The sequence below is a fragment of the Myxocyprinus asiaticus genome, chromosome 12 (genome assembly GCF_019703515.2).
Source record: "Myxocyprinus asiaticus isolate MX2 ecotype Aquarium Trade chromosome 12, UBuf_Myxa_2, whole genome shotgun sequence".
Taxonomy (NCBI): Eukaryota; Metazoa; Chordata; class Actinopteri; order Cypriniformes; family Catostomidae; genus Myxocyprinus; species Myxocyprinus asiaticus.
This window is the reverse complement of record NC_059355.1, coordinates 39,989,025-40,012,484: the sequence shown is the minus strand read 5'-3', so window position 1 is coordinate 40,012,484 and position 23,460 is coordinate 39,989,025. Positions and strand designations below refer to the sequence as shown.

The window sequence follows — 23,460 nt, the reverse complement described above, 5'->3', positions numbered from 1 at the left end:
ATTGCAGCCCACAAGGGTCTGTTAACCCCTGTAATTCTGTAATTACTTATCATGATTTTTCAAATTTCTCAGGTAATGTTTTAACTGGAAATAATTGAGTAGTGGGTGTATTATATGTTAGGAGTGTGGGTGGTGGGGGGTTCGACTGATGTTACCTTGGTTTTTTTTTTTTTGTTCCCCTCTTTCATATTTTTTCATCTATGAATACGTGATAGAGTGACTCACTGATAACTGTGAATGGAGGGCAGTGCTTATAAGCCTTCCATCCCACATCGGAACAACTTTGAATCCGCCTTTCTTCACGTTCTTGGGTGTACATACACACACTCACACATTACGTGCCAACTTTGTGCACCTGTTGGACATTGCTGCCTAAGGAAAAGAACAAAACGCAAAAAATACACTCTTTTGGTGTTTAAGCAAAAGATCATTTTAAAGTGCTTGGACCACCCCAGGGGAGCGAAACCTGAGGTGAAGGCAGCATTTAAAGAATATGAGGTCCAGCATCTCTTTCCTTCTCTGCCTGTTGCTGGTGTCACATGGTTCGACTGCAGTCATTACAGGGGTGAGTGTCCTTTACAATTTATATCATTCTGGCCAATTGGATTGAACACTGTAATATTTCATATTAATTTTAATATTTTAAAACTATTTATAGAAATGTATTAATAATATTTCATGTTTGATATGCTTTTATATTGTATTATTTACTGTTATTCTGTGGTATGACATTAGTATAAATGTTATTATTTATAAAGATTGAAAATCACTGGTTTCATGTTTATATTATACAAGTGAACTGAGATAATAATTTGCATCTTTTCTAAAAGATTTTAAATGAAATGCCTTTTGTATTTAAGTGTTGATGTAGAGTTTTTTGTTTGTTTGTTTGTTTGTTTGTTTTTTTCACTATTGCATAATTTAAAACAATTGGTGGAATATTTAATCTGCAGACAAGTGTGATACTATCACTGGACTGAAACCTAGAGAGGAGATTTATGTTAACATTATCTCTGGTGTAAATGTAATAAGTCTTGCAAAAAAAAAGTTCCTAATGTTAATTAAGAGACAGTAACGATACAGATTGATGATCATTTTTGGGGAAAAAACATAAGTTACAGTTTCATTCATTTTTAAATCTCCTTTTTCATTTTTGAATCTCAATTCTTTTTTACTCTTTGAGAAAAGACATTTACTGAGTTTAATGTTTATTTCACATGAATGTTTACCTAAATTGTGTTTTTTTTTATGCTAAAAAAATGTTGCTTAGCCATTGTGAACCAACGACAGGGAGGCAAATTAATGCAGTCTGTTTTTTTTTTTTTTTTTTTTTTTCAAAATCCCATTGACATTATGTGGATTGCCTTAAATAAGCAATATATAAATAATAAACAAATAATAATGTCATGGTTCTGTCACTTTGTCAGGTTGGGTTTCTGTCTGATGGGACTGAGGCATTATCGTCCTCTGTCTGTCTCGTGTTTTGTGTTCATTCTTTGTGTGAGCGCATGGGTCTGGTTGTTGATTAGCGCCGTGTGCGAGTTACCGCCATGTGCTCTCCGGTCGTCCTGTCATCTTATCAGGTTGGGTTTTGTCTGACGAGGACCATGGCATTATCGTTCCCTGTTTGATTTGTTCCAAGATGTTGGGTACTAACCTCACTCTCTCTGCCTAGTTGGCCCTGTCTCATGTATCTGTTGGTTTCCCGCGTGTTAGAGTGTGGTTGCCTTCCAGTTTGCTGCGTGTCAGCTGGTCATCCATGGAGGATACCTCGTCTCTGCCCACATGACAGGAGTGAGGTTGCTTTTCAGTTTGCTGCATGTCAGCTGGTAATCCACGGAGGATACTTTGCCTCTGCCCGCATGTCGGGTGAAGGATTACCTCTTGTGCAGCCACTTCTCATCTACCTAAGTTATTGTAAATAACTCCTTTGTTCAGCAGCTCCGCCTATCTCCTGATGCTGGCCCATCTCAGGGAGCTTCCTTACCAGCTCCAGCGGTTCCTCTGGCTCCTGGACGCTTTGAAGCACGCTTTCCCCCTCCAGCCACATTTGCAGGTAATGCTGTATCCTGTAGCACATTCTTTTCGCAATGTTCCTTGTTCTTCACAACACAGCCCTCTGATTTCCCGTTGGACAGAATGAAGGTGGCTTACATCATCCTGTGCCTCACCGGAAGGGCCGCTGATTGGGGAACCGCCATGTGGGACAATGGACGTGCTTGTTGCACGTTGTACTTAGTATTCACCATGGAGCACTGCTGAGTATTTGATCCGCTCCTGCTGCAGTGTGATGAACCTATCACCACCCGGAGGAGGCGGAGGAGGAGCCAGGCACCTGTTCCTCAGTCACTGACAGCATCCACGGCCACCGAGGCCATTCCCCTGCCGCGGCCACTATCTACGGCCATGAGGGCCATTCCACTGCCACTGCCAGTGCCCACAGTCACTGAGGCCATTCCCCTGCTGCTGCTGACAGTCACGAGGGCTGTTCCCCTGCCACTGCCAGCGCCCATGGCCATGGAGGCTGTTTCCTTGCTCCTTCCAATGCCCACGGGCAAGTAGGCTGTTTCCCTGCTGTTCCCAACGCCCACGTCTGCCACGGTCAACGAGCCAGCACCCACACTTGCTACTGTCAACGATTCAGCTCCTGAAGCCTCGTCCGTCCCATAGCCAGTGCCGGAAGGCTCGACCGCCCCAGAACTAGCGCCTGAAGCCTCGGCTGTCCCAGTGCAAGCGTCCTTGGTCACGAAGGCCATTCCCCAGTTGCTGTCATTCCCCTGCCATTGCCTGTGCTCACAGCCATGGAGGCTGTTCCCTAGTCCATGTTGGTCTTTGCAGCCACGGAGGCTGTTCCCCTGTCACTGCTAGTGCTCACAGCAACAGAGGCTGATCCCCAGTACATGTCGGTCTTCGCAGCCACGGAGGCTGTTCCCCTATCACTGCCAGTGCTCACAGCCAAGGAAGCTGTTCCCCAGTAACTGCCTTTGCTCACAGCCACGGAGACTGCTCCCCTGTCACTGCCTGTCCTCACAGCCACAGAGGCTGTTCCCCCAGTCCACGTCGGTCTTCACATACATGGAGGCTGTTCTTCTGTCACTGCCAGTGTTCACAGCTACGGAAGCTGTTCCCCTGTCACTACCTGTGCTTACGGCCATAGAGGCCATTCCCCAGCCTCTGTCAGTGCCCATGGCCACGGAGGCCCCTCCCCATTTGCAGCTGCCAGTGCTCATTGCTGTGGAGGCTGTTCCCCTAATGCGGCCAGCGGCCATCACCACAGAGGCTGCTCCCTAGCCGCAACCAGTGCCCACGCCTGAGCCATCCACGGCTCTGCCCCCTGAGCCACTCCCTCCTGAAACCTGTCCAGTGGCTGCTGCCCAGTTCACTGTTCCCTCTGCCCTGAGGATGCCTCCCAGGCCACCAGACCCTTCCTCTGCCCTGAAGCCTCCTCCCAGGCCTCTGGACCACACCCCTTTACTAAAACTCTCTCCCTAGTTTCCCTCCCTTCCCTCCTTTTCTGTTGTATTTCCTGTTGTTGTTGTTTTTTATGTTCCCTTTGGGGGGGGGGGGGGGGTACTGTCATGGTCCTGTCACCTTGTCAGGTTGGGTTTTGTCTGACGAGGACCATGGCATCATCGTCCCCTGTCTGTCACATGTTTGTTCTTTGTGTGAGCGCACAGGTCCGATTGTTGGTTACCGCCATGCACGAGTTATGGCCATGCACTCTCCAGTGATGTCACGGTCCTGTCACCTTGACAGATTGGGTTTTGTCTGAGGAGGACCATGGCATCATCATTCTCTGTTTGTTTTGTTACAAGCGTGTTGATGTTTTTGCCCTCATGTGTTTCAGGTGCCACTGGCACGTGGAATCAGCATTTCCATGGGAACCCTGATTGTTTCCATGGGAACGCTGATCATGCCAACTTTAAGCTGCAAGCGGCACCTGACCCTTGTTTGTTCATGCCTATATTAATCCCCTCATGTGTCTTGTCCTTTGCTGAATGGTTTAAAGTTGAATGTAGTTTGTTGTAGTTTGTAATGTGTTTACATTATAGATAGCTGTTTGATGTTGAGTAATAACCTCACTCTCTCTGCCTAGTTGGCAATGTCTCGTGTATCTGTTGGTTGCCCGTGTGTCGGGAGTGTGGTTGCCTTCCAGTTTGCTGCGTGCCAGCTGGTCATCCATAGAGGATACTTCGTCTCTGCCTGCGTGACGAGACTGAGGTTGCTTTCCAGTTTGCTGCGTGTCAGCTGGTACTCCACGGAGGATACTTCGTCTCTGCCTGCATGTCGGGTGAAGGATTGCCCCTTGCGCGGCACAGGCGCGCACTTCTCATCTACCTAAGTTATTGTAAATAAATAATTTGAACTGTTCCTCTGCTTCTGGGTCTGTTTGTCTCGTTATCGTCCATTTACAAATAATTATTTAAAAAATGCCTCTAAACAGCAGGCACAATTTTATGCTGTCATTTAGAAATATTAATGAAATATTCAATATTGTTTCATTTTTGCAGTGCTTTATTTTAATTTTTTTATTTAAATACAGGTTTGTGGCATGGGGGCATGGTCATGTGTCTGTCTTTAGGAGAGGGAGAGCGGTAAGGCTCGTCACCTGGGTTGTGATTACTCTCTCTCTCCCACACTGACGCTCTGGCATGCCTTATCAGGTCTCCCTCTGCCATCACTATAATGAGAGACAGGTGTTAGAGTAATCACAATCCAGGTGACGAGCCTTACCGCTCTCCCTCTCCCACAGACAGACACATGAACACGCCCCCCATGCCACAAGGTTTTTTTGAAAATAAAACACACATTAACAAACATTAATGTTTTTAATTATGTAATGCATCTATTCATACAGTACATCGCATACAATTGTAAAGTTCTTTAAAGGAATATACTGGGTTCAATACAAGTTAAGCTCAATTAAATGCATTTGTAGCATGATGTTGATTACTACAAATTATTTCAAATCGTCCAACGTTTTCTTAAAAAAAAAAAAGACAAAAATCTAGGTTACAGTGAGGCACTTACAATGGAAGTGAATGGGGCCAATCCTACACATTAAAATACTCACTGTTTCAAAAGTATAGCCACAAGACATAAACAATATGCATGTTAACATGACTTTAGTGTGATAAAATTACTTGCTTACCTTTTCTGTGTAAAGTTATATCCAATTTTACAACTCAGTTGCCATGCTGACATAACAAGCAATTTAAACAGTGTTACAGCTCAAATAATACACGTTTTAACAGAAGAATTAATGTAAGTGCTTTTAAAAAATTATAACATTTCTGCCTCTAAACCCTCCAAACATTGGCCCCATTCACTTCCATTGTAAGTGCCTCACTTTAACATTGAAATTTGAATAAATTGATTTCAGTTAAGCTTAACATATACTGAACCCGTAATATTCCTTTAACACCAAAGTTTCTAATTCACTGAGCATTTCAGGGGTCAGTGAAGGTGCTGTGGCATTTGACAAGAATGTCCATTGCGGCATTTCCACCACACCTGTCATGAGAGCAGTCTACAGTGCTCCCAAAATATGTGAAAGTGTTGTCAGAACACCCCTGGCTTAATGTAGATTGAGATAGAGGCAAAGCCATCCTCAAACACACCGAGATCTCCAACCTACATGACCTGTCAAGGCAAATCAGTATCCTGGATCCATGCAACTGCACCAAGAGAAAGTCTTATGCCACCTGTTTGGCACCTACTCACTGCATTAAAAATAGCATTAAAATACTTAAGAATGGGTGTAAGGCTATTTTACTATATAAGGTAGACACTAGAGTTCGAGTCAAGACAAAGACTAGACCCCTTGAGACCCAGATTCAAACCAAGACCAAGGCAATGTTTATGTGGTCTAGGGAGGTCACAAGACTGAGACCACAAGATCAAGACTCCACCTCTGGTGGATACTGAATATTTCATCATTGGTTTGTGAAATATTGATGTATTTTTAATGAGAAAAAGGCCCAAAGACCTGCTTTTGTGTTTTTTTATTTATTTATTTATTTTTTTTTAGGCATGTGAGAAAGACTCACAATGTGGAGGAGGCATGTGTTGTGCAGTCAGCCTGTGGATCCGGAGCCTGCGAATGTGTATTCCGATGGGTCAGAAGGGAGAGGAGTGTCATCCAATGAGCCACAAGGTTCGTTTTCTCACTTCCTCCCTAATGCCCCCTTTTCTCCTCATGCTTTTTACTAATCAAAGCCTTCGTTATTCATTCCTTTTTATCTTCAAATGTATTTTTGATGTAGTTAGAAAAATATAGAATCTGTTGTAGGTTATTTTTACAAGTGAGACGAGCAAAAAGCATCGTTGCAAAAATGTACATTATGAGCATCTTCTATGCAAATTGTAGAACCTAACAATTAGATATAGGCCTATTTTTTCCTTTCTTGGAACTGAATGTGTTAACTACAAAAAGTAGATTTAATTTTTGTTTGCATCATTGCAAATAAGTTGTAAGAGTTGCAGGTGCATTTCTGTATATTTGAAAAATAGCAAAATTATATATATATATATATATATATATATATATATATATATATATATATATATATATATATACAATTACATATATATATATATATATATATATATATATATATATATATATATATATATATATATTAATCACACTAACATATTATGCATATAATAAAGACTAGTAAATAGAAATACACACAAAAATAGAAGTTTAATGTACAAGTGCTATTTGTAATGCATTAAATCTCTAATTTCAAGTAATTTCTTGTTGTTTTCTGCTTAGGTGCCGTTCTTTGGCAAGAGACTCCATCATACATGCCCTTGTCTGCCCAACCTATCCTGCATCACCATAACTGATGGCAAATCTGAATGTCTCCCACCATTTCCATTCCAGGATCATTACCTCTGATGAAGATTTATGGCAGCATAATGTGCTAATCCATGTATAAAGTGTATAGTTGTAAAAGTGTACTTATCTGTATTGTTTTTAGAGGAATTTATTTTATTGATAAATTGATCAATTAGGTCTGAGAAAATACAGATAAAGGCAAATGTTACAAATATAGAATATTAGCATGGCTAAAGTGTTGCTATTAGAGCAATGTGAAGAAAAGGTGTTTAAACAAAAAAATTAACAAATGTTCATATATTTACTGAACTTACTGAACCATACTTATGTATCTGTGATAATGTATCATATCATTAACAGTTACAGTGGTTTCAGTGTGTAAATTTTGCCTTTTATTTTTGCTTCAAGATTCCTATTAACAGTAATTCTCTTTCTGTAATTGAGAGTTATGATTATACCTAAAGCTTCTTCTATGGCAAGACATTTGAACTAAAATAATGCTCCTCATAACCTGTAAAATATAGTCCAATATTCAAATTTGGCATATTGTTTAGATTGTTGGGTGAGCCTATAAAAGATCTATAAAACCACTCTGACAGTGATATTTGGAAAATGCTTACTCTAGTTCCACTACTCCTTTCTCAGTTCAGTGCATCAAAGTCAGAAAACTGGCCTGGGCTAAAGCCTGCTGTCACTTTATTTATTGTCCATTGCTGTGCTAAAGAACATTCAGGCTGCTACAGCTAGAACACTATGTAGAGCTCAAATGCCATCCTTAAATAACAGACAAGCTTAAAAAGCTTTTTTTCCCCTAACTTTTCTGTAATGTTTATATAAGCTTTCGCATAGATTTGGAAGAAACATTTTAGCTGCCACTTAGAGTCTAAATACAGTACAATAAACTGTACATAGCACTAGAAGATGGAGAAAAGTTTACACTGAACTGTGTTGTATAAAATATTCATGGCTTGCTTTTCAATAAGTGTTTCTCTCCACCAGACTATAACTGCTGTATTAATGCATTAGCTGGAAGAAGGCCAAAAAGAAGCAATATATGAGTGCATCTTTACACAAGGCAGGAATGCAGGGCAGCTAGAAATGTATATTTAATAAGGCAAGTGCATTGGACTATATACTTTCCTTGAGCGCTGATCTGCAGCCACCATCCTGATAAGGACTGCGGCTGAAAATGTAAAAAGATAAACTAATACTGGTCTGAAAACAGTCGGATAGTGTTAAAAGCTCAGCAGCTTGTGGCCTATTTCTTTCTCTCCTGTGGGTGAAAAGGTCCACTCAAATTAAATGCTCTAAATTGCTGATGGACCATTTCACATTTCTACAGATGGACGCAGATGGATCACAAAAGCTAGTCATTAATGTCATTATTCTTTGCGATATTATCAGTTAGTGTTTCTCGATGAAGAAACTGCAAAAATTCTTCTGAAAACTTCTAAGGCCACGTCCTCACTGTAACGTGTTTAGTTGAAATGCATTGATCATGCTACGTTTACGGCTCTCATCCACACTGGCATTTGCAAACGCTCTCTAGTTTGGAATACTTTGAAAACAATGACGTTAGGAAATGAAAATAGTTTGCAACCAAAAACTTATTAGTGTGGATGTGGCCTAAAAGGGAAAGCTTAAAGGTGTAGCGAATTTGGTAGCATAAATGTACACGGGATGGGTTAAAGTGCCCGCATACCTCCACCATTATATGTAGGGAAACAGTATGTGTGAGCTAGGAATTAAATTAAACTGTCCTTATTTTACATTATTATGTAAGGAAATTTATAATGGAATAAGTCATGTTCGACAACTATTATAAATTAGATAAATGACAAATAACTAGATTATTTGTCTGAATAAAATTCTCCACCATTAAAATCGTAATACAACATCTCATTGTGAGAAATTAGCTTTAATAAGGGAATTATGATTAATTATCTTATTGGAGTAATATTATTCTCATGGCTTATTGAAAATAATATTACACATATTTAGGTACAGCTTTGAAGCGAAATCTTTTAAAAACATGGATGAGATTATTTATCAAAATATATCACAGTGAAATTATCTTTAAAAGGGGAATATGAATAATTAATCATAACTCGTTATAATCAATTATAAGTATTTGGATCAGTTAATAGAATTAACTTGATGTAGCTGAATTAACATTACAATCAATTAATCTATTCGTCCAGTGAACACTCTGTATTGATCGTCTATCAACTCTCAGAAAGGATATTTTTCATGGCCACAGAAAAATAACTCTTTCTTAGCATGTAGCTGTGATCAAATCGTTAAATTGACGTTGATTTACAAGCAGACCAGAATCAACTCGCAAGAATGTACACAAAAGCTTTATTTAACTAAATCACGAACACGTAACTAATCTAAACAAACACATACACACAAATCACGCATACATGGGAAATGGAAAAGTGAAAGTGAATGAAACCGGAACAGAACAGGGGAATGAAGCTATGAAAAGAGTCATTTAACCATCTGAAAGAACCATCAGTTTCTTACTTCAAAGCACCTTTGTTAACAAAGGGGTTCACAGCTTATACTAAACCTCTGTTTAGTTAGTTAACGATACTTGCAATGCTGTTGAGAGAGAGTCCGGATGCAGTCTCAGGAGAAAGTCTTGATGGTTCCTTGAGTCGATGGTGTTGAAGTTGCAATCAGTTTCTTCCGTGTTGAATGAAGAAATTATGATGAACATGCGGTGTTAGTTTGACTCCGTTATGGTCGAGGAAGTTACACATGGCTTGATGTGTTAAGGCCTGCCGGCCTGCAACCTCGCGGTCAGACCGGGAGTTTCCGGTCCCACACGAACAGCAACCATGAGCAGAAGAGAGAGAGAAAGAAGGAAGTGAGAGAGAGAGCAGAGAGAAAAGAGGGAGGTCACTCCGACAGTGCCCTTTAACTCCTGAGGGAGGTCACTCCTCTCGAGTTTGGCTTGACCAATGAGAAAGGTGCAATTTTCCAGCGGGAAAAGTTCCTTTGTTTGGAAGTTGACTCATTTGCATGATTGGAGTAAGCTAGCAGTTTGTGCCCCTTTATGCTCTGATTAATATAACAAGCATACAATGCATGCTATAAGGGGGTGCTATACTCCAATGTTTAGGGCATCACACAAGGATTAATTTGATAGGAAGCATGATACCAATAATTTTACATTATCTAGTAGCTACATCATAAAGCATGCACAAAATGGTATACAGTACAAAAGACACTATACTAGACAGTAATAATCATACACACAATGTCCTGAGGAAAACATGTTCATTTATAGAACAGTTTGTCTATAAATTAATGAAGAAAAGTCTGTTTTATGGGTTTTAGGTGTCTTTCCTATGGGGGAAAGGAGTGAGTAACTTTCCCCACATTCCTTTGCTTTTGCATGTGGCTACCTTCCCCTACCTGGAATGTATCTGAGGTCCACTAGTTGCTGGACCAGTGTCAGCAAAGGGGGAGTAAAAGCTGATAATGATTAGTGGGAGAGCAGACATCTCGGAGTCTGCTTGGGCCTACTTGGACCTTTGCTTGTTACGGTCTTGAGACGTCTGTTGGATTATTCATTAAATAATGAATAATTGTGTGTCTGATTGGTCCAGATGCTACAAAGGCCCTAAAAAATTAAGGTCACTTCCACAATTCATTGTCGGTTTCTTTACACCATCGTTTTCAAAAGTATACAGTACAAGAGAGCATTTTCTAAAGTCTCTGTTTTTGGTGGAGGAAAACGCCATTCCAGTGTGGATGAGAGTTGTAAACATAGCAAAATCAATGCATTTTCAACTGAAGATATTACTGTGGATGTGGCCTTATACTAGAGTTTGAGGCTTTTAGTCCATGTGCTTTGAGGTCATCTATATTTACACTGGTGGCCAAAAAGTTGGAATAATGTACAGATTTTACTGTTTCAGAAGGAAACTGGTAATTTAATTCACCAAAGTGGCATTCAACTGATCACAAAGTGTAGTCAGGACATTACTGATGTAAAAAACAGCACCAACATTATTTGAAAAAAGTCATTTTTGATCAAATCTAGACAGGCCCATTTCCAGCAGCCATCACTCCAACACCTTATCCTTGAGTAATCATGCTAAATTGCTAATTTGGTTCTAGAAAATCACTTGCCATTATATCAAACACAGCTCAAAGCTATTTGGTTTGTTAAATGAAGCTTAACATTGTCTTTGTATTTGTTTTTGAGTTGCCACAGTATGCAATAGTATGTATTAAGGTCAATATTAGCTCAAAAATGGCAAAGAAGAAACAGGTTTCTCTAGAAACTCATCAGTCAATCATTGTTTTGAGGAATGAAGACTATACAATGCTTGAAACTGCCAAAAAACTGAAGATTTCATACAAAGTTGTACACTACAGTCTTCAAAGACAAAGGACAACTGGCTCTAACAAGGACAGAAAGAGATGTGTAAGGCCATATGTACAACTAAACAAGAGGATAAGTACATCAAAGTCAAAGTCTAGTTTAAGAAATAGACGCCTCACATGTCATCAGCTGACAGCTTCATTGAATTCTACCCGCTTAACACCAGTTTCATGTACAACAGTAAAGAGAAGACTCAGGGGTGCAGGCCTTATGGGAAGAATTGCAAAGAAAAAGCCACTTTTTAAATAGAAAACAAAAAGAAAAGGTTAGAGTGGGCAAAGAAGCACAGACATTGGACAACAGATAATTGGAAAAGAGTGTTATGGATCTTAAACCCATTGAGCTTTTGTGGGATCAGCTAGGCTGTAAAGTGAGTGAGAAGTGCCTGACAAGACAGCCACATCTATAGCAAATGCTACAGGAAACGTGAGGTGAAATATCACCTGAGTATCTGGACAAACTGACAGCTAGAATGCCAAGGATCTGCAAAGCTGTCATTACTGCACGTGGAGGAACTCTTTGTAGTTTAAGACGTTCTGAACATTTTTTTCAAATTGTAATAGTAATTTTTCATGTTATTAATGTCCTGACTATACTTCGTGATCAGCTGAATGCCACTTTGGTGAATAAAAGTACCAATTTCTTTCCATAAGAGCAAAATCTGTACATTATTCCAAACTTTTGGCCGCCAGTGTATATTCTCCTAAATGTTGACAAATTTCACTTTTAAATGCATAGCAGATATGTGATTTAAATACTGATGACTCATGTTACACAACAAACATTTTTGTCCAATAACATGCTCTCTAGAATGAGTTTGTCCCACTCCTTGCAAATCATGGTTCATGTGATGTAACTAAAGCTTACATTTTTGTTATTATTATGGTAACACTTTACAATGAGGTTCCATTTGTTAACATTAGTTAACAACATTAGTTAACATGAACTAACAATGAACAATACTTTTACAGCATTTACTAATCTTGTTTAATGTTAGTTACAACATATACAAATACATTTTTAAAATCAAAAGTGTATTAGTTAACATTAGTTAATGCATTATGAACTAACATGCACTAACAATGAACAATTGTATTTTTATTAACTAACATTTACTAAGATTAAAAAATGCTGTAAAAAATATATATATTGTACATTGTTTGTTCATGATACCTAATGCATTAATGAATGTTATCAAATGGAACTTTATTGTTAAGTGCTACCATTATTTATTTATTTTTAAAAGGGGACAAGACCTTTGATATGTCTTGCCTTAATTTCTCATTTCAATAGGAAGTGCATCAACATTAAAGGACAGAAAACTGTGCTCGTCATGTGATATTAATGGGCTTTAAATTAATATTTTTACCTCTTAAAGTTTTTAAGAAGTATGCTAATAACCACTTACTCAAGATTAGAGGGCCCTAATGCAATTTTATTATTACCACTAATCTAAATATTTTGGGCGATGTGTACCCCTCAGTGTCTTCCATTTTAACAGGAAATATTTTCTCTCTTTGAATTTTTCCTGCTCTCGTGCAGAAAGCAACTGCCCAGGATGCATTGTTTACATTTATTGAAGACAAATAATCTTATTACACAACCATCTCCAGTGGCTTGCATTCATTGTGTCAGTGCAACACAGAAGATCACACTAATATAGAGATGGAGTTGTACTGAGGGGAGGTTCAGGAAAAAAGGACTGTGTATTATATAACCACCCGTAGGGAGGGTGGGGGATGGATACGAAGCCAAAAATTACTCCCTGGATGAGGGTGTCTGAAACATCACATTATGTCCCAGTATGCTTTCCCCCACAACATTTAAGAGCATGTAATGAGATGGAAGCTTAGCAAAATAAGGACAAAAATCAGACGTTTTACATCAGTTTAGTCGAGTCAACATCAAAATCCCCAACCTGTAATACCTTTTGCTTGCATTTCTCCATGCATTTGATTCTAATATTGCTTTAGCACACCAGCACAGCACATTTATAATCAATGGTTTATTTGCATTAAAATACAAATCATGGTCACCAACAATGATCCATCAGCTAAAAGCTGACTTTGCTCACGTCCACTGAGAACAATTTTCCAGTATCAATGTAAAGGGAATGTGGGAGGGACATTATTCACATTTAGTCCATGTGATACAGCAGTATAAATCCTCTGGACATTTTGTTGACACAAAAAGTCTATCAAGGTCATAGCAAATATATTACATATTAGATATAAAGAATAGTCCAAAATAGAAATAAATTATTGTTATACATAATTTACATCAATATGTGGATTGCATAAATGTGGATAAGCATCTTCCGATATGCAATGGTGGAACAGGTCTGTGATTTCACCTCTTAAGGAAAGAAATATGACATGCCGTGGCCCCAAAAATTATTTGGACATTTAATGGGATAGCTCATCCAAAACTGAAACATATGTCGTCACTGAATCACCCTCATGATGTTCTAAGCCTGTGTGATTTTTATTTTTTTTTTTTTACGTTGGAACACAAAAGGAGTTACCATTCACTTTCATTGCATGTTTTTCTCTTAATGAAGGTGAATGGTGACTGAGACTAAACATTCTGTCTAACATCTCATTTTGTATTCCACAGAAGAAAGAAAGTCATACAGGTTTTGTTCAAACAGGAAAATAATGGCGGAATTTCATTTTGGATGAACTATTCCTTTACAAATGCACAAATGCCATTGCATTAGATAATAAAATATCAAAACAAATGGCATTTATTTAACTAATGCAATGAGTAATACTTTTTAAATTTGGCTTAGGTCTCCAAATATTCTTTGGATCCACTTCATAGCCAATGAGAAGTCAAACCGTGTAAAATGTTTGCTCCGTGGGTGTTTGTGTAGTCAGGCAGCACGGAAAACAGGCTCTGAATCTCATTCTTAACTCCTTATTGAATATTAAACATATGATGGGATTCGCCCCCGCCTGGGCGAACGTCAACCACACAGCCGCGGTCAGGTACACCTGAGGAACCGCGTTGCCCTTCACAAACACCCGAATGTAACACGACACAATATACGGGGCCCAGAAGAGCAGAAACACCAGTGTGATCATGTAGTACATCTTCCCTATCCGTTTCTCCATCTTGAACTCATCCAGGACGAGCAGCCTGCGGTTGGCGTTGTGTGCCGCTTGCCTGATGCCAACTAATGTCGGCGGCGTCGGACCGCGTCCGAATCCCGCGATCCAGTTGGCGGCCGCCTGGCCCGTCGCCCCCGGCCCGTGAAAGGTCCAGTTCTGGCTGATCGCCGGAACCAGCTGAGCGGGTTTCATTTTACGGTGGTCGTAAACAAAGCACAGCATTTTGACATACACAACATGCGTCGTGCCCACGATCACAGCCAACATGAGCATGAAACCCAGCGTGTCGTTGGCTTTCACGTATCGGTGCTCGAATACACACTGCGCTTCTTCGCGAATAAATGTATACGTCCCGACATCGAATACCGGAGGGAAGGCCATGGCGACGGAGAGGGTCCATACCATACATATGACCGCGACGCATGTCCATAGCGTCATGCGTTTAGAGTAGAACCGGTGGTGCGCGATGGCCATGTAGCGCGTTACGCTCACGCAGAAGAGCAGAAAAGCGATATGGAAACAGAACAAGACGGCCATGAACGCGACGATCTTGCAGCTGATGATGCTGTAGCTCCACACGGAGCCGTTGCTGATGGAGATCATCACGAACGGGAAGCACACGGCCGAGCGGATGATGTCTGCCACGCACAGGTCGAGGAGGAAATAATACGGAGCCTTGTGAAGGGAGCTGTCTTTCAGCACCAGGAGGGATAGCACGATATTCCCGAGCAGGCTGACGCAGGTGATGAGTCCCAGCAAGGCCAGTTTGACCGCAGAAGCGGTGATGGCATAATTCTGAAGCGAGGGGTTGCTTTCCCCCGGATCGCTTGTGTTCGCCATCTGCGCAAGCACACTGTTGACAACCAAGCCCTGGCTCTGTAATCCGACATCAAGCAGTCCTGGTCCCCCAGTTTGGCACCAACAAAATACAAATACGTGAACGTTACAAATCAGTAGGGAGTCTTTTATATTGCCATACCTCTAAGAGTTTAGAGATCCGAGACTTAAAGTGCACCATTCCTTACATCGAATGTAGTCTGTTTCCAGTGTTGTCGGCGTCATAGGATCGCAACGATGCTTCATTCTTCACACCTGATCCTGGGTAATCCATTATTTGTACAAGAAAAACAAATGAGCTTGGCGACATTTTTCGGCGAAATCATAGCGAACTAAAAAAAAAAAAAAAAAAAAAAAAAAAAAAAAAAACACTCAAGATGATTCATCGAAATCAATCTTACGTTGCGCTAGGCTACGCATTCGGTCCATTGTAGCCATCGCGACTGAGCACGTATGATTCCGTTATGTCTTGTCTTGTGCTTTCTTGTTTTGGGGGGAGGTGGGGGGAGTAAACAAGGGAATCTCCGGTGATAGCAGTGATAGGTCCGTTTTAAAGGAGAGCGGTGCGATTCTGAGATATGATGAGAGATAGCATATGTTTCCCGGTATATGGATCGAAATACATAGGAAGTGTTAAGAATCCCTGGGTCTGCAAATAAAAAGCGTGATTCCTTCGGGTATTCCTAATGCATGGATTTCCCCTTACTCACAAGGGCTCGCGAAAACGCAGTCTCTTCAGTACGGAAGCGCGCGCGCACGCCGTCAAGTGCGATTATTCTCTCGAGCCTTTAAAGACACAGGCGTCACTTACTGGCCAGCTGTTCAAGCTGTAAAACAGATCATGGACTCGGAATGAATTATGAATATGCAGAATGCACGTGCATGTGTGTGTGTCTCAAAAGTTCTTTCTGAGAAGCGTTGGGTTTTATTGGTTCATAAATTATAGCTACTTATTTAACGGTGTGTAAATGTCTTGGCATAAATTATTCCACTCTTTGCTTTTTTATGTCCATTTATTTATTTGTTTATTTATTTGCTATATTTTTCATATGAAGTGGTCTTTTCATTTGACATTACAAGAATTACTTTATTAAGGTGCACTCAAAAATATTTGAGCCTTTTTTTAAGATTTATGCGTTTCAATTTCATGAAAAAATTGAATTGAGTGCACTTTAACTAATTAAATTAATAATAATAATAATAATAATAATAATAATAATACGTTTGCAGCGTGTCCCAAAAAAAAAAAAAAAAAAAAAAAAAAGCTATTATTGCATTAGATTTTAAAAATATAAAATTGGCATCTGTAAATGGTCTATGTAAGACCTTTTCTTAGCAATTTTTGCAATTACCTAACACTGGAGGCAGGGGCGTAGATTCCGGTGGGAGGGGGGGGGGGCGGTGGTACTACACCCCTCCTCCATGATCAAAGCAAGCAAATCCTTGACTGGTGGTAATTATTTGCTTGACTGATTACTGATACCTATCAATTGGTGTTCTGATGGCTTTATGAATTCACCCAACCTGACAACAGTGATTGAACTCGTCTTAAGTCAAATAGAGACCTCAGAGAGGGTCTCAGTCTTAAACAAATATGTGTGCTGCAATGATAGGCTACTGCCTCTATTGATGGCACTTCAATTTGCAGGAGAAGAAACAATGGTCAGATTGACACTAGAATGGTCATCTAGTGTTTAAATTATGGTCATGCAATTCAGCAAAATTCCACCTATTTTTTATTTTTTAAATTTTTTATTAAATTTAAATTTTTTATTTTTTATTTATTTTTTTGCATTAAGACGCATTTTATTAAATATTTGCAATGATTGGCAGCCCAGTTAGCATAAAGTATTTGAATAGTTAAGCCACATATAAAAAAATGTAGGCCTGTGAATTTCATTGCATTTAATAACAAAAATATCAAAACAGAAAGATAAGCACAAGCACACTTAAGACAAAAAGTATTTAGACAAACTTAGTTTGACTACACCTGTGGTTCATGTGTGCCTGCTAGGGCACATGTGTGAACTTGAAGGGACTTCACACCTCCACTAAAAACTGACCTTGTTTAATAGTAATCACAAATGTGGCTAACTAAATGGAAGTAAGACATCATTTGTTTGCAGATGCAATTTGTTATCTAACGCTATTAAAATCATACATTTTAATTCGTTTATGTGTCCAAATATTTCCCGGGGCAATTTTAAAGCATATAAAAGTCCCTTTTTCATGTACTGCATCAATTCAATATAAGTGTTTAACTGGTTTATAACGTACATTAGAAATACGTGTTATTTATTACAAATATGGTCAACAACTGGCATGGGACAGGACATGCAGCAGACTGTATTTTTGCAAACTGATCGTACAAACAATATGTTAGTATATACATTGACAATAAATGCTAGATTTGTTTTAGGTCATACAGAATGAGGTCACAGTGCATCATTTTATAGGCTCTTTGTATTAACAGTGTTCTGGTTGGGGTCTGGGAGTTCCCGAGGCCAATTTAATAGCTCAAAAAGTCTTCTAATCTGTTTTTGGTACTGCATGACATTTCCTTTCCTAATTTTATGAGAACTGATTCTAAACTAAATTTCAACTTCATAACATGATTCAAACCTCCTCCATGAAAATGTTTACTTCAGTTTGAGATCACAGTTTGAGGTAATTAATGTCTGTTTGATGAAACAATGTTACCTGTTAACAATCAGCTTGCTGAAAAGTGTATGCTTACTTTGAGATACAACAGAAATGAAAGGCTTCAATAATATGAGCCTACTGGGTTTTCATTGGGACAGAGGAACATGATGAAAGATTATGAAGTGAAAATAACTGGTTAATTTCAAAATTTTTGCACATACAAATGGGGTCTTTGGGACTCTAAACATATAGGAAGCAGAGGCGTAGATTTACTCCAGTTCCAGAGGGAAGCACTTCTTATCACGGTCCATTAAAATTATTGATGAACTCTTAACAACCCACAATTTGAAGCGAAGTAAAGAGCCAATTTAATTTAAAATCTCAAAAGCAAACATTTGTACTGTAGTTAGAAGTGGACAAGTGGTAGTTTAGCTATCACACATGATGATTACATGTAGAGTTGGAGGCAAAATCAGACCCAGATCCTCCAGACCAAGACCTAACCCCAAGACCCAAACCAAGGCCCCTTCTAAAACAGGCTGTTTTTTTTTTTTTTTTTTTTTTTTTTTTAAATATCTTGAAATAGAGATATTATAAGAGCAAGACAACAAGATTAAGACTCCAACTCTAACCCTAACGCTAATAAATACGTAAAAACGGACTTAAATTCTGTCTGTCTTCATATGTTTATGTCTTTGTTGTCACTGTCATGTCATTGCTTTATTGGATGGAATAGACCTTTTTCACAGACTGTGATGACGCGTTTCCGCTTTATTTATCAGCGTAATGTTTTTTTACATATTTTAAATATTGAGTGTAAGTTTATGCTTTGTGTTATATTACCCTGGAATTAGTTTAAACAATGAATTACCACAGCTGCGAGGGGGTTTCGATTACAGCTGCTGAGAGAGTGACAGTAAATTTGGCATCTTGTCCCATCTGACTGTCTTAATCCACCGCTCTCTATTTTCTTTTTTTTTTTTTTTTTTTTTTTTTTTGTGTTGTTTTTGTTTTTGTTTTTTCCTTTTCTGGAAAGTCATTAAAATGTAATAGTGGATTTTTTTATTTTGTTCCTGGAGTAAACGGGTAAGTGAAAATAATATTTGCTGTGATCTCCCATTCACTGCTGTCGAAGTTTACCCTGCAAACGTTTACAACCCGGAATGTGAAAAAGGTCTATTGATGGACTTTGTTAGGGGGCTGATATATTTTTGGCGCCACCTCGTGGCCAATAAAGGGATGACCGAAACATCTTATTGTAATTTGACTAACTAAATTATCAATTTAAAAGATTTTAAACGGTATTTTCTATTTATTTTTTACTCTTTATACTTATATATATTATTTTATATATATATATATATATATATATATATATATATATATATATATATATATATATATATATATATATATATATTAGACTTTTCAAGTGAATTGCAAAAAGGTGATTAAAAATAAATAAAAACGTGAAAGAAATGGTGACCGGTTACAGTACAAAGCTTTTCCTTACATATTTTCACCCTAAAACCTTGATGTTGAAAAACAAAGTTGATGTTCCTATTGTCTGAAAACCATACGAAAATAAAATAAAATAAATCTGCCATCATTTACTCATCCTCATGTTGTTCCAAACCTGTATGACTTTCTTTCCTCCGTGGACCACAAAAGGAGATGTAAGGCAGAATGTTAGCCTCAGTCACCATTTACTTTTAATGCATTTTTTTAATATATATACAATCAAAGTGTATGACTGAGTCTAACATCCTGCCTAGCATCTTTTGTGTTCCACAGAGGAAAGAAAGACATACAGATTAAGAAATAACCCTAACCCATAAGGGTAAGTAAATGATAGATAGATAGTTTATTTGTCCTCAAGGAGGAAATTCTTTTCCACAGTGAGTGCATACATAACACAAGCAAATAAGACATACAAACTTATATAGAGATGTACAAAAATACAAGGTTTTCATGGACACTTAATTACAGGGATCACACAACAGAGATAAGGACATGGATTGACACTTACACATCACAGGCTGGATTTCTTGTAGTTTAAGAGGGGGTTACTTAAAGCTTGTATGGCTGTAGGAACAAAGCTCTTGCTTAAACTGCCCTTCCTGCACATGGGTAGTCTATACCTATGGCCAGAAGGAAGGGGGATGAAGTGCTGGTAGAGTGGGTGGTCTGGGTCATGTATGACTGAGAGTGCTTTGCAGATGGTGGGAATACCAATGAGTCTGCTAGCTAAAGAGTTGTTTTTAAGAGTTTTTTCTTATTGGTGACTATAAGCATATGGAAAACAATACAGAATACATGGCACCATACAGAAGAACTGGCTCAATAATGCTACGGTACAGGAGAAGAAGAAGATGCGGTTGGACAGATATGTGCTTTAGTTTACAGATGGCTGTAAGTCTCTGTTGATGAATGAAAAACGTTAACAGAAAAAAACAGAGATGTTAGTTAATAGAAATGTCATTTTTGGACTACTATCCCTTTAAGGCTTAAACTTCGAAGTATGGTTATTAGTTTTACTCACTCTACCTCCTTCCTTACTGTGAGATGTTTCATGATAATTGGCAAACACAGACAGTTGCTACTACAGAACGATTCTGTTAAATTTATGTGACTCATGGTTATATGTAGTATTTCATTATTAAATACTTGCCTAAGCATCATTCAATCCTTATTTCCATGAGATTTTCATTGTGTTGAAAATCTCACAATGTTGGTTATGTGCTTTGTGGGCTATATGTCATCTCGATGACTTAATATGCAAACAGACATCTTCCTATTGGCCTCTCCATTGTTATTAAATAGATAATACTTATTACAGGTCAAAGTCATCTTATTTTTCAATAAGCTCAGGTCAGGAGTGAAAATAGGTGAACCGTCCCACCTGTGTCATGTCAGAAAAAGATAAAGAGGTTTCTTTGTTTTTGTACAAAAGGCAAATATCAGCTTTTGTTCCTTTGTGTCTCTGTGCGGTTTCAGCTGCAGGGGAGGATATCACTTGCAAGCCAGCCTTAAGAAGAAAAGAGAGTGGTCTCGTTTCATTTGCTAAATTACCTAATTAACAGAACTCTAATTACTCCCTTTTTGAGATGAGTGCATATTGAGAAGATGATACATAACTAATAGTAATCCTCTGCTAATTTGTTTTAGAGTTCCACTTTATCGCAACAAGATCAAATCCATAGGGCATCAGTCATGCCAAATTCACAAGATGCCAACACAATCAAAACAATATTTATTTTGTTTTCCTTTTGACCGACCCCTTTGAGAAACAAAATACGAATTGCAATATGTAAGCTCAGGGTAAAGGGAGTATTTTATTGTAGAATTGACATCTGAAGTCTGTATTACAGTTTTAAAGTTTTTCTTTCCACAAGCAACTGAAAAATGTTTTTTTTTTTTTTTTTTTTTCAGTGATTTAAAAACAGAAATTCTGTAGAGTATATGTTATACTCTATGTTGTACATTGAAAATAAGTTGATTAATTGCAAAAACATTGTACAAGATGTGCACACATGACCCAAAAAGAACAGAAATTCACAGACACATTCTCTAATATTAACATTTTATATTCACATGTTAGAAGTAAGCATTGATTTTTAGATTTGTGTCATTTTATGCTGTTTATGATTCCTACACCTTTTGACCAATTAAAGGGATAGTTCACACAAAAATGAAAATTCTCTTATCATTACTAATCTCCATGCCATCCTAGATGTGTATGATTTTATTTCACCTGCAGGAAAAAAGTAAGATTTTTAAAAGAATATTTCAGTTCTGTAGGTCCATACAATGTTAGTAAATGGGTGCCAAAACTTTAAAGCTCCAAAAATCACATAAAGGGATCATAAAAGTAATCCATAAGACTCCAGTGTTTTAATCCATAACTTCAGAAGTGATATGATAGCTATGGGTGAGAAAAGTTTTAGGCTCTTGTGAAAAATGTTGCATAGTGAGGATGTCTTCAAAAATAATGCCATTAATAGTTTTCATTTATCAATTAACATCATACAAAGTCTAGTAAACAAAAAAGCTAAATCTATATTTGGTGTGGCCACCTTTGCCTTTAAAACAGACCCAATTCTCCTAGGTACACCTGGACACAGTTTTTCTTGGTTGTTGGCAGATAGGATGTTTAGAGCTTCTTGGAGAATTCATCACAGTTCTTCTATCTGTTTAGGCTGTCTCAGTTGCTTCTGTCTCATTATGTAATCACAGACTGACTCAATGTTCAGTGGGGGGCTTTGTGGGGGCCATGACATCTGTTGCAGGACTCCCTGCTCTTCTATTCTAATCTTTTCTATTTGCAAAAGTAATGTTTGGGAGTCTAAAATGTATTTTTCCTATTGACACACTAAAGCTGAAGATATAAATAATCATCTTATGACAAATGTTTTTGTGAAACATCTTATGTGCCTAAAACTATTGCACAGTACTGTATATATTGTGTGTGTGTGTGTGTGTGTGTGTATATATATATATATACACACACACACACACACACACACACACACTCACTTTTGATCCTTTTAATCACATTTTAGTTTGTGTAAAAATTTCACATACTATCAATTTATATGATGTCATGAATTTGCATTTTTAATAATGATAAAAGCTGTTGTCACTGTTCGAAATTTCAAACAAATTGAAAGGTTGGAAAAAAAGTTGGAACCTAATGAAAATAGAATTAATAATTATATAATACTTACAGTGTTTTCTGAAGTGAAAGTATTTCATAATGTATGATTGTACCTGTAAATATTCATGTACTTACACATTTATTACAATTACTTCATTATTACATTTTGTTGAATGTTTTTATATGCACTTTACATTGAGTTTACATTGATATGTATAACAAGCGTTAAACTGGTACTGCTCCTCCAGCAAGTGTTTACGGTTGAATGTACGCAGCGCACATTAATGAGAGAGAAGCTGAACGGTTGTTTTTCCCTCATCCGTGCAATGTATGATTAGAAATAATGTTTCTTTTGATCTTTTTGATCACCAACTGACTGTAAATAACAGAAAGGATATTAAAAGAGACATGAAATGAAAGTGGGGTGCCTGGGTCTCGTCTTTGGATACAAAATACACCGAACAAAGCTAAAGGAAACTTTGACTTGTAGGCAGTGCTCGAATTGAATCAAGTCTTATGGGGGACCCCCACCAGTCTCGCAATATACAATTTATACAAAATATACAATATATTTATTTTATCATAATATACATAACTATATACTGTTTATTAAAAACAGGCTTACATAAAAGAACAGGCTTTTGTGTTGATAAAGAGTATTAAAATATATACATTTTCAGTCCAATGTTATATAACAAAGAGAGATAAGCTACTATTCTTCTTTTAAATGGCTTACTCCAAGTAATACTGGATTTAGAGGGTGACAAAGCAGCAGACCCAAAAGGGCAACTATGGCAAATATACCGCACTTGAAGATTTCACAATATTACTGTTTTTACTGTATTTTGGATCAAATCAATGCAGGCTTGGTGAGCAGAAGAGACTTTTTAACTTTTGAACATTAGTGTACATCCAACAGAATAATTCTAGCATTATTTACCAATGTAGTATTCACTATCCT

The 23,460-nt window shown here is 38.1% G+C and overlaps 2 protein-coding genes across 2 annotated transcripts; one reads left to right on the top strand and one right to left on the bottom strand.

Moving 5' to 3' along the window:
* The first annotated feature begins 493 nt into the window (after positions 1–493).
* LOC127449129 (toxin MIT1-like) lies at positions 494–6,907 on the top strand. The gene is made up of 3 exons (XM_051712324.1): positions 494–565; positions 6,032–6,157; positions 6,782–6,907. Exons 1-3 carry the CDS (start codon positions 494–496, stop codon positions 6,905–6,907), a joined length of 324 nt encoding a protein of 107 aa, XP_051568284.1.
* Positions 6,908–13,258: 6,351 nt separating this feature from the next.
* Positions 13,259–15,420, bottom strand: LOC127449118 (probable G-protein coupled receptor 173). Its single transcript, XM_051712310.1, has 2 exons — positions 15,388–15,420; positions 13,259–15,261 (listed from the first exon to the last, which is right to left on the bottom strand). Exon 2 carries the CDS (start codon positions 15,200–15,202, stop codon positions 14,084–14,086), a length of 1,119 nt encoding a protein of 372 aa, XP_051568270.1. The 5' UTR covers positions 15,203–15,261; positions 15,388–15,420; the 3' UTR covers positions 13,259–14,083.
* Positions 15,421–23,460: the final 8,040 nt, after the last annotated feature.